Here is a 12094-nt window from a genome sequence, read left to right on the forward strand (position 1 = left end):
GGCTGTCTCTTTTTATAACCATAGAATCTAAATAAGGTAGTTTTCCTTCTTCTTCCTGTTATATGGTGAACTTTATGTTTTTATGAAAAGTGTTCAGCGCGTTCAGGGTATTCTGTATTTCAGGCATGCTACAGGGATGTATATCATAAAGAAATTAGACAGGAAATTTTTTCGCTCCTAAAACTAAATTATCTTCATAAAAATATCATAAGGACATTAATAAGAAGATCGATGTGTGCAGGTAATCAAGAAAAATCCGAAAAACCCAAAAAAAGTGTAAATCGGTAATTTATGTACCTCAACTATCAGAGCGTCTAATCAAGTATAGCTATCTGGGTGATTCATATACTAGCATGGACATTTGGAAAACACGTAGTGCGTTGAAAGAATCTGCAAAACTCTTCAACTCGCCTTTAACTTCTTCTGCTCCTGTTGAGCGACTATTTTCCTTTGCAGGAATTATAAATCCTCCAAGGCGTCAGTCTTTGTCGGACGTTTTATTCGAAACCTTAACTTTATTGAAAGCAAATGCAAATTTGTTATAGGTAATGACTAAAACAACTTTTAGATAATGAATGTGCATAAATACCTCTTATTTTACTTTCTTTCAAGTTTTCATTTCCATCGAAATATCGTTATTTTTGGCAATGTTAATTTAATCAAACAATTTTTTTTAGTAAACTTTTGTGCGCTAATTTTTGACCGTTTGCAGTTTTATGCAAAAACACCTAATTAAAGTTTGAAAAATTGTGAAAATTATTCGAAATAATTATGTAAAAGTGCAGATTATAAATATGTAATCTATTTATATTTATTTAATATTAATTCCAGCCTTTTACAACATCAAAAATTTAATTGGAAAAAGTTGATGTTTCCATAAGCATGCATGCAAACTGGTCAATGGCAACAGTGCTTATCTGTAAACAAAACACACACAAATATGTTATGTACATGTACACAGACACATATTGATTCCTAGGGGCTTTAGGGTTCGATCAAAGGTGTTTCGTACGACAAACGTCCGTACGTACGGCACACGTCGTAGTGTGTAGTTCGTACAGCTTCCACAAATGAATGCGAGGCATTGATGTTGGATATGAGTTGAGGTTCTACCTTGAGAGCTATCGGTACCCAAATATTTTTACACAAAAACTCATGTACCCAGTACAAGTTCAGGACGTTCATATTTATCGACACGCTGTCCGGTGTGGCCCAAATGTTGGAAATATTCAGTTGGCACTGTTGAGAAAAAATATGGATCAATGAACACAAGTAAAAGTGAAAGAGTTTTTTTTACCATCTGTTGTTACTTTACACATTAGACATTGGAAACGACGACCAGCATCTACAAGTTGCATATTAGCCTTGCAACGATTACATCTAATTGGACCATTTCACCAAAATTTACAATGGGTGGCTCATATTCACCCTCAACCGTGCGTGCCATTGGTGAGATGGTAAGTGTTAAGTGGCGCACAGTGTACTTCCAGCAGCCTTTGATATTTCTCACTTTTAGTTACTATCCGCTCTCCATCGCCTCAATTTCGGTGCACAGAATTTATACATATGTTCAGATGTACCTGTATACTTGTATTCCCATATGTACGTGCATACTTATGTACCAACATATGACTATACAAATGTACGAATGCATGTACATACGCTGCAATACGAATATATTCACCGGCATATACAGCCGTTAGTTGACCGCTAGGTAAAATTCATTTACTGAAGGCAAAATTGATTTTTTGCCCTTTCATCATAATTATTCAGTCTTGAGAATTTGAAGAGTGAGCGTGTGCATAAATATATATAGCACATAGAAGGCACAAATGTAAGTTCTAAACAATTGAATATCTAATATGCAATCTTTAAAGAAAATTAATAAAGATTTCAGCGCTATCATCAATTGGTGTTTTATTGGGATTTTAACGCTAGGAATATCTGCCAACTGCACGCGGCTCAACATCCTGAAATATTTTTGCAATCGACATAGACTTGAGATCAAAATTAATTCAACTGCTATATGACATGGCTGACAAAGACGTTCTTAATAGCGATGGAGGGGCAACAGGTGCCAACCAGCGTAACGAAACATCTTCTGCCGGCGCTGAAGCGCATTCAAAGGTGCCAGAAAATGGTGATGGCAATATCAACGCTACAACTGACAAAGGGGAACAAAGCAATATAGGGGTGGACATAACAGGTAGTTTGCCCGCATCGTCTACCCACTCATCCACGCCAACGCAGAACACAAACGTTGATCCTAAAAATAAACAGTTTGACGATCTCGTGAATCAGGTTCTAAAGGGATCGCTTTTCACAAGCACAGGTGTCTGTCGCGATACGCAGCGAGCGACTACTATCGAAGAAAGTAACGCATGGGAGATTCCTGGAAAAGCCGCCCAATAGGTTCACGGCCAAGTTTATCTTTTCGGCCAAGCGCAGCGAACTGCAATTATTCTCTGCCATACGGTAACAGTTACGCCGACATAGTAGCGCCTTCGTCTACTGCTCGGCCAGCAGCGGGATTCGGCAGCCATTTGCCAAATATAGAGTTTAACGGTACGCTACCCACAAATGCAACTACGTCAAAGGGTATCTTATCATCGTCACAAATAGCAGCACGTCATGTTATCACTAGAGAGTTACCTCCATTCTCCGGCAAACCTGAGGAATGGCTCCTGTTCATAAGCAATTATGAACAATCGACTGAGAGATGCGGATTTAGTAATGAAGAGAACCTTATTCGCCTAGAGAAATGCCTGAAAGGTCCAGTTTTGGAAGCTGTGCGAGGTAAGTTGGTGATTCCCGCCACTGTTCCGTACGCAATAGGAACTCTAAAAATGCTGTTCGGGCGCCCTGAAATAGTGCATGCGGCTTTACAACGCAAACTCAGGGAAGAGCCTGCTGTGAAACACAACAATTTGGACTCAGTAATACGATTGGCGCTGGCCGTTCAGAACTACTGCGCTACAATGTTGGCCGTCGGCCTCAGCGAGTATCTAAACGACCCTCTATTGCTGAATGAATTAGTCGGCAAGTTGCCTGGCGACTTGAAACTCGACTGGGGTAGGCACAGATTATCTGCTGGTGGCATCAACTTGGCCACGTTTGATCAGTGGTTGTTTAATGTAGCCATGTGCGCGACTATGGTGACCTCGTACGAGCGTCAAGCTGCTGACAACATGAAGAGCGGAGGTGGAAAGCAAGTCAAAGAGCGTGTATTGGTACACGTGGTAGAGGATCGTGATAAAGGTAAAGGTAGCAAGAACTCAAAATCATTAGAGGGCGTTTCGTGTCCCAAGTGTAAGGGACAGCATCGTTTGCCGGATTGTGATACGTTTAGAGCGCTTGATGTAAAAGGTCGCTGGGAGTTCGTTAAAAGTGAAAGGCTCTGCTTCTCTTGCTTCATGCGACATCTTGTACGATACTGCAAAGCGAAGAAACGATGCGGCGTGGACGGGTGCACTTCCACCCACAGCACTTTGCTACATTCGGCTACTACCGTGGGGGGCGACGTCCAACCACAACAACAAATCGATACCAAAGCTACACCGAAAGCGGATCAAAAGGAATCTACTGTTTTATTTCATAGCCGATCCGCTACCAAGGCTCTGTTCCGATATGTGCCCGTAACGCTTTATGGTAAGGTGCAGAAAGTACATACATACGCTTTAATAGATGAAGGCTCTGCATGCACATTAATCGAAAGCAAATTAGCAGATGAACTTGAGTTGGAGGGTCCAACAGAGCAGTTGTGTTTAAAGTGGACCGGTGATCAGACGCAGACTGAACAGAACTCCAAATCACTGTACTTGAATGTATCAGCAATTGGCAAAGAGGAACAACGTTACTTGTTGAAAGGCGTCCGTACGGTAACGTCCTTTGATTTGCCCACGCAAAGCGTCGATGAACAGTTGTTACGCCAACGATGCCACCTTAAATCAGTTCCTATTCAAGCGTACACGAATGTAAAACCTCAGATTATCATCGGCCTTGACAATATTAAGGTAAGCGTTCCCATAGAAATACGCGAAGCAGAACACGATGACGTTATTGCCGTCCGCTGCAGACTGGGTTGGCCAGTGTACGGGCGACACAACAACAAAAACCATACTACACCTCGTATTTTGCACATATGCGAATGCAGTGATGCTGGTATTGCCCGCAAGCTAGATGAAGCGGTGAAAACGTATTTTTCACTTGATTCATTGGGAGTGAGCATCACAACCAAACCCCTGAGATCGAAGGAAGATGAACGTTCACTGCAAATTATGGAGAACACGAGCAAATATCTAGCAAATGAAAAACGCTGGGAGACTAGTCTTCTATGGAGGTTCGACAACATCGATTTGCCTGACTCATACCAGATGGCTCTCAAACGACTTAACTGCCTCGAGGCGAAGATGGCCAAAGATTCACAGCTAAATTCTTTTATGATGAGTACTATCGAAAGCTACATTAAAAATGGCTACGTACGCAAATTGTCAAATGGGGAGATATTGAGAAATTCTCGTTCATGGTTCTTGCCGATTTTCACAGTAACCAATCCTAACAAAATGAAAACGCGGTTGGTTTGGGATGCAGCCGCAAAGGTATGCGGCGTTGCTTTGAATGATGTCCTGTTGAAAGGGCCCGATTTAATGGCTTCGTTAATTGGAGTGCTGATGCGCTTCCGAGAGCGGAGAGTAGCTATTACCGGTGATATACGACAAATGTTTCACCAATAAAGGTACGACAAGAGGACTTAGCTGCTCAACAATTTTTATGGCGAGACGGTGAAAAAACTCGCTCTCCCGATGTATATGTTATGCAGGTAATGACATTTGGCGCGTCATGTTCCCCCGCTCTTACTAATTTCATTAAAAATAAGAACGCGGATAGATTCATTAGTAAACACCCAGAAGCAGTCAAGGCGATACATAAAAACACTTTCGTGGATGACTGGTTGCAGTCCGTGGACTCTGAAGAGCAAATGTTTGAGTTAGGAGAAATAGTGAAACGCATCCATGCAGACGGTGGATTTGAAATGAGGCATTGGCTATCAAACTCAAGGCGTGTTGTACGAGCCTTAGATGACGAAATGGAGACATCAGCAAAAAATATTGTATTGTCTGACGAGCCTCGAGAGAAGGTGCTCGGCATGTGGTTGTTACCATCTGAAGATTCTCTGACATTCCTCGTAAAGCCCGAGCTAATTGCTAAAGCATCGCTTGCCACATCATCGAAACGACAAGTATTAAGCGTAGTTATGTCGATTTTTGATCCACTCGGACTCCTCGGCTTCTTCAACATTCGAGCCAAAATTATTCTTCAGAACAAATGCGATCAGGAGTTGGATGGGACGACAATCTCAAAAGACGACGAAGAATCAGACTGGCAGCAATGGCTTAAGTTAGTGTCAAAGCTGAACGATGTACGTATACCTCGATGTATGCCCTTTGGTAGTTGTGCAAAGTCAATTCAGTTGCATACGTTCGTAGATGCTAGCATTGATGCATATGCTGCGGTGACATATCTACGCGCAAATATGGATGACGACGTTCGCTGTCTCATAGTTGCTTCAAAAACTATAGTCGCACCATTGAAGCCCATGTATGTTCCTCGTATGGAATTAATGGCAGCAATATTAGGGCTGCGACTATCAAATTGTATTGAGTCAGAAGCATCAATACGAATCGACCGCCGTTTCTTCTGGACAGATTCAAGAGACGTACTTTGCTGGATACGGTCCGATGCGCGTAAATTTCAACAATTTGTGGCTGTTCGAATTGGCGAAATTTTGGAAGGGTCCGACGTAACCAGCTGGAACTGGGTTCCATCCCACCATAATGTGGCTGACGATGGAACTAAGTGGGTTAAGACCCCGGAAATAAATGGGTCAACACGTTGGTTTATTGGACCAAACTTTGTGTATATGGATGACTCGCAGTGGCCACAAATAGACGCCACAAGTAGGACCACTGAGGCGAACGTAGTTTGCCATAACGAAGTGATACACACCCGTGCATGTGTATAAGCTTGTATTTCACCCGATCCCAGCCGCTTTAGTAAATTGGAGCGCCTTCGAGCAGCACAGAGATCCGTACTACACTTTCTACGAATCATATCAAAGAAGCCGTTCGAAGCAGTATTAAAGAAAATCATAGAGCTGAAACGAGACGTCGAAATGGGTATCGTGCTTATTCGCATTTGCCAAGAAGAATCATTTTCAGAGGAGATCAGCTGTCTCAAATCAAACAAACAAATAAGTGATAGAAAGAGCCATCTGTTTAAATGCTCACCGTACTTAGACGACCATGGAATTCTTCGCATAAGAGGTCGCGTAGATGCCATAGAAGCAGTGGAAATCGACGTAAAACGCCCTATAATTCTACCGCGGCGTCACCGTATAACATACTTGATTGCAGAGTTTTACCACAGAAAGTACCACCATCTACATAACGAGATTGTCGTTAACGAGCCACGCCAACGCTATTGGATTTCGGGGTTAAGAGCGCTGGTAAGAGAAGTTTCGAAGCAATGCCCAGCTTGTTATATACGAAAAGCTCAACCTTCTCCACCGGAGATGGGTGAACTTCCTATGGCACGGTTATCACCACATACTCGGCCCTTTACGTTCACTGGCGTGGACTACTTTGGCCCCATAGAAATAGCAGTTGGGCCTCGTCGCGAAAAACGCTGGGGCGTTTTGTTCACCTGCCTCACGACACGGACAGTTTATTTAGACATCGTGCCATCGCTATCCACCGATTCGTTTCTGATGGCTTTGAAAAGTTTTACTGCTCCACGAGGCGTGCCTAAACGAATTCTCTCTGACAACGGCACTAACTTTCGTGGCGCCAGCAGGGTGTTGAAAGAAAGCATCGAGTGCATATCACCGAACGATATAGAAAAGCAGTACCCAGAGATGTCATTCAGCTTTAAACCGCCGGGCGCGCCTCATATGGGTGGGGCGTGGGAAAGAATGGTACGCTCTACCAAATCAATATTGACTGAGATTCTACCAAAAGCAAAATTACGTGAAGAAGTTCTGCGTGCTACATTAGCCGACGTCGAGTTTATGCTGAACTCACGACCACTGACGTATGTACCCCTAGATTCGATGGATGCTGAGGCGCTAACACCCAACCACTTTTTGATTGGCAATTCTAACGGGTTACGCGAGCGAGGTGAACCGCACCAAACAGGTGCCTCGTTAGCCAAAGATTTTCGCATTGCTGGTCAGATATCCGACGTGTTTTGGAAAAGGTGGCTGCTGGAGTATTTACCAACTTTAACAAGGCGCACGAAGTGGTTTCAGCCGCCACTCGCACCCATTGCCGTAAACGACATAGTTATTATTGGAGACGAGAACAGCAAGCGGTGCTCGTGGCCAAAAGGTATAGTAGTAGACATTTACCACTCGAAAGATGGACAAGTTCGCAGTGCTATCGTTCGTACAGCTGATGGTCTCGTTACCCGCCCAGCAGTGAAGCTTGCAAAATTAGACATAAAGGAAGATGGTAATGCACAGCGCAGTGATGCTAGTGAATTACGGGGTGGGGAATGTTAAGTGGCGCATAGTGTACTTCCAGCAGCCTTCGATATTTCTCACTTTTAGTTACTATCCGCTCTCCATCGCCTCAATTTCGGTGCACAGAATTTATACATATGTTCATATGTATCTGTATACTTGTGTTCCCATTTGTACGTGCATACTTATGTACCAACATATGACTATACAAATGTACGAATGCATGTACATAGACTGCAATACGAATATATTCACCGGCATATACAGCCGTTAGTTGACCGCTAGGTAAAATTCCTTTACTGAAAGCTAAATTGATTTTTTACCCTTTCATCATAATTATTCAGTCTTGAGAATTTGAAGAGTGAGCGTGTGCATAAATTTATATAGCACATAGAAGGCACAAATGTAAGTTCTAAACAATTGAATATCTAATATGCAATCTTTAAAGAATATTAATAAAGATTTCAGCGCTATCATCAGTTGGTGTTTTATTTGGATTTTAACGCTAGGAATATCTGCCAACTGCACGCGGCGCAACAGTAAGTGTAAAGGACAAAGCTGTTGTTTTTAATAAATCAGCTGTTACAGGTATGCAATAAAAAAGGCCTGCAAACGAGAAAGATCAATGTAATTGCCAAACAAAAAATTAATTTCGAATATCAATACCTAACGTAACGTGGCGAGGAGTTACCCTGATCTTGTACCACATATTTTGTGGTCACCAATGATGGTAATAAACCCTGTTGATTAGTAATAAAAGCACCACCAGCGCTATTTTGATATTCAACGATAACGCTTATCGGATTAGGCATCTGATCGGGATCTGTTGCGGCTGCTGATATATACCAGTACCAGGTGCAGGTGGTTGCTAAAGAAAATAATACAAAACTAATCATCAGTAATATTTGAAATCAGGGATGCATCTTAACGTTAAGCTAATCGTTTATCAAAAAATGTCCACCGTTTCTGTTGAAACACTTCGAAATATTATCGATAAAGAAATTATCAAGGTAAATTGCATCTCGTTTTTAACCGAAGCGAAAAGCTTTCGTTAACGTTAAAAACGTTAACAAAAACGTGATACTTTATGTTTGAATTGTGCCGGTAATGCTATAGCCATGGTGAAGCCGCAAGTTGGTAACAGCGAGCGGGCATGCACACACAAACTCCACGTAATTTTTTTGTGTAATTCGTTGGTGGTAATGTCAAAAATACTCTGAGAAATGTTCGTAATGTCAAAATTCATGAGAAAAGTTGCAATCAGCTTGGCTAATGCTTTCACCCTTAATGACTCCGCCATCAATCAGCTTTGCCAGCATAGTTTGAAATTAATAATAAACATAAACGATTTGATTTCATTTTTATAGGGCAGAAAACGAAACAAAATATTTCGTTAATTTGACGTTCTTAACGTTAATAAACGAAACGAAATGACTTTGTTTCGTTTATTGACGTTAATTATCGTAACGAAATGATATCGGTTCGTTGGTTATGCATGCCTGCTTGAAATATATTAGTTGTATTAGCATACATTATAACCATGACGTCCGGGTATTGGGGGTTGACCCGGCATGGGTGGCTGACTGGGCATTGGCGCCTGTCCAGGTTGTGTTGGTGGCATCATTTTACCCATGTAACCACCTGGTGCACTTGGTTGTTGTAGAGGATAGCCTGGATGTTGAGGTTGTGGAGGGCAACCAGGTGGACCAGATTGTGGTGGATAGCCCGACTGTTGTGGCATTGGCAGATAGGTTTTTGGTGCTGCTGTCGTGGCATTGCATAAAAAATGGCTTTTCGTTTGACCTCCGGAAATAGCTTTCACATCAGTGGACTTACCGTGTCCAATCCTGCCAATATTGATTGTTGCCTGACGCGAAATTACCTCTGGCGATAATGGGGACAAATTTTCGATATCCTGTAAATAATAGTTGTTAATTAATTCAAATTATATATAAGCAAATCCTACAATATAACAGATTGAACGATGCAGATTTTGTAGCACCAGTAATAAAAATAAATGAATGGATGTGTAGCGATATGGGAAAATAATGTTAGATTTCCCAGAAAATGGCGTTTCCCATATCGCATTAAAACTTACTTGATTTTGGTTCCTTTGTGGAAAATATAAATTTATTATTAATATAAAATGCAAATACCGTAGCGCACAACACACTTAATTTAAATTTAATTTTTTTATATCCGAAATTATTTGTAAATCAATTTTTATTACTCTGCTGTTGCTGCACTTGTGGTTTCAAGCTGAAAACAACAAATGGCGGATTCGCAGAAAATTGTTGTGACGTATTTGAGGGTACATAGCATGTAAGAAAATGCAAGCATATATGGATCGGACATTTCAATTAGGCCATCTCATTCTGTCATACTAACAATTGTGGAACAATGTGGGATATTTTTTTTGTTGGTCGCCATTTTCAGTCACTAGATTTTTGCTGGGATTGTCAATTATAAGTGCGAGTGTTTAGTAAAACTATCAGCGTTTTTTGTAGGGTACTACCAGGGAACGTTATCCAAAATAGTGGATATATTAATTTTGTATACAAAACAAAATTAGCTTCACTTAAGGATGAACCATAAAGGATCGTTATTATTTTATATAATGAGTGTAGGAAATTATGCACGTGTATATACCCTACAAAATACGCTGATAGTTTTACTAAACACTCGCACTTATAATTGACATTCCCAGCAAAATTCTAATGACTGAAAATGGCGACCAACAAAAAAAATATCCCACATTGTTCCACAATTGTTAGCATGACAGAATGAGTTGGCCTAATTGAAATGTCCGATCCATAAATGCTTGCCTTTTCTTACATGCAATGTACTCTCAAATACGTCACAAAAATTTTCTGCGAATCCACCATTTGTTGTTTTCAGCTTGAAACCACAAGTGCAGCAACAGCAGAGTAATAAAAATTGATTTACAAATAATTTCGGATATAATAAAAATTAAATTTAAATTAAGTGTTTTGTGCGCTACGGTATTTGCATTTTATATTAATAATAAATTTATATTTTCAACAAAGGAACCAAAATCAAGTAAGTTTTAATGCGATAAGGGAAAAGCCATTTTCTGGGAAATCTAACATCATTTTCCCATATCGATACACATCGATTCATTTATTTTTATTACTGGTGCTACAAAATCTGCATCGTTGAATCTGTTATATTGTAGGATTTGCTTATATATAATTTGAATTAATTAACAACTATTATTTACAGGATATCGAAAATTTTTCCCCATAATCGCCAGAGGTAATTTCGCGTCAGGCAACAATCAATGTTGGCAGGATTGGACACGGTAAGGCCACTGATGTGAAAGCTATTTCCGGAGGTCAAACGAAAAGCCATTTTTTATGCAATGCCACGACAGCAGCAGCAACAACCTATCTGCCAATGCCACAACAGTCGGGCTATCCACCACAACCTGGTCCACCTGGTTGCCCTCCACAACCTCAACATCCAGGTTATCCTCTACAACAACCAAGTGCACCAGGTGGTTACATGGGTAAAATGATGCCACCAACACAACCTGGACAGGCGCCAATGCCCAGTCAGCCACCCATGCCGGGTCAACCCCCAATACCCGGACGTCATGGTTATAATGTATGCTAATACAACTAATATATTTCAAGCAGGCATGCATAACCAACGAACCGATATCATTTCGTTACAATTATTAACGTTAGTAAACGAAACAAAGTCATTTCGTTTCGTTTATTAACGTTAAGAACGTCAAATTAACGAAATGATTTTGTTTCGTTTTCTGCCCTATCAAAACGAAATCAAATAATTTATGTTGATTATTAATTTCAAATTATGCTGGAAAAGCTGATTGATGGCGGAGTCATTAAGGGTGAAAGCATTAGCCATGCTGATTGCAACTTTTCTCATGAATTTTGACATTACGAACATTTCTCAGAGTATTTTTGACATTACCACCAACGAATTACACAAACAAATTACGTTGAGTTTGTGTGTGTATGCCCGCTCGCTGTTACCAACTTACGGCTTCACCATGGCTATAGCATTACCAGCACAATTCAAACATAAAGTATCACGTTTTTGTTAACGTTTTTAACGTTAACGAAAGCTTTTCGCTTCGGTTAAAAACGAGTTGCAATTTATCTTGATAATTTCTTTATCGATAATATTTCGAAGTGTTTCAACAGAAACGGTGGACATTTTTTGATAAACGATTAGCTTAACGTTAAGATGCATCCCTGATTTTAAATATTACTAATGATTAGTTTTGTATTATTTTCTTTAGCAACCACCTGCACCTGGTACTGGTATATATCAACAGCCGCAACAGTAGCCTAACGCCGTTTAGATCCCGATCAGATGCCTAATCCGATAAGCGTTATCGTTGAAAATCAAAATAGCGCTGGTGGTGCTTTTATTACTAATGAACAGGGTTTATTACCATCATTGTTGACCACAAAATATGTGGTACAAGATCAGGGTAACTCCTCGCCACGTTACGTTAGGTATTGATATTCGAAATTAATTTTTTGTTTGGCAATTACATTGATCTTTCTCGTTTGCAGGCCT

General features: G+C 40.6%; 1 protein-coding gene across 1 annotated transcript; it reads left to right on the forward strand.

Moving 5' to 3' along the window:
- Positions 1 to 10922: 10922 nt before the first annotated feature.
- On the forward strand, positions 10923 to 12013 carry LOC137236853 (calcium-binding protein P-like). The gene is made up of 2 exons (XM_067759886.1): positions 10923 to 11146; positions 11811 to 12013. Exons 1-2 carry the CDS (start codon positions 10937 to 10939, stop codon positions 11856 to 11858), a joined length of 258 nt encoding a protein of 85 aa, XP_067615987.1. The 5' UTR covers positions 10923 to 10936; the 3' UTR covers positions 11859 to 12013.
- The last annotated feature ends 81 nt before the right edge of the window (positions 12014 to 12094 follow it).

Source organism: Eurosta solidaginis, chromosome 1, assembly GCF_040869045.1.
Source record: "Eurosta solidaginis isolate ZX-2024a chromosome 1, ASM4086904v1, whole genome shotgun sequence".
NCBI classification, from domain to species: domain Eukaryota; kingdom Metazoa; phylum Arthropoda; class Insecta; order Diptera; family Tephritidae; genus Eurosta; species Eurosta solidaginis.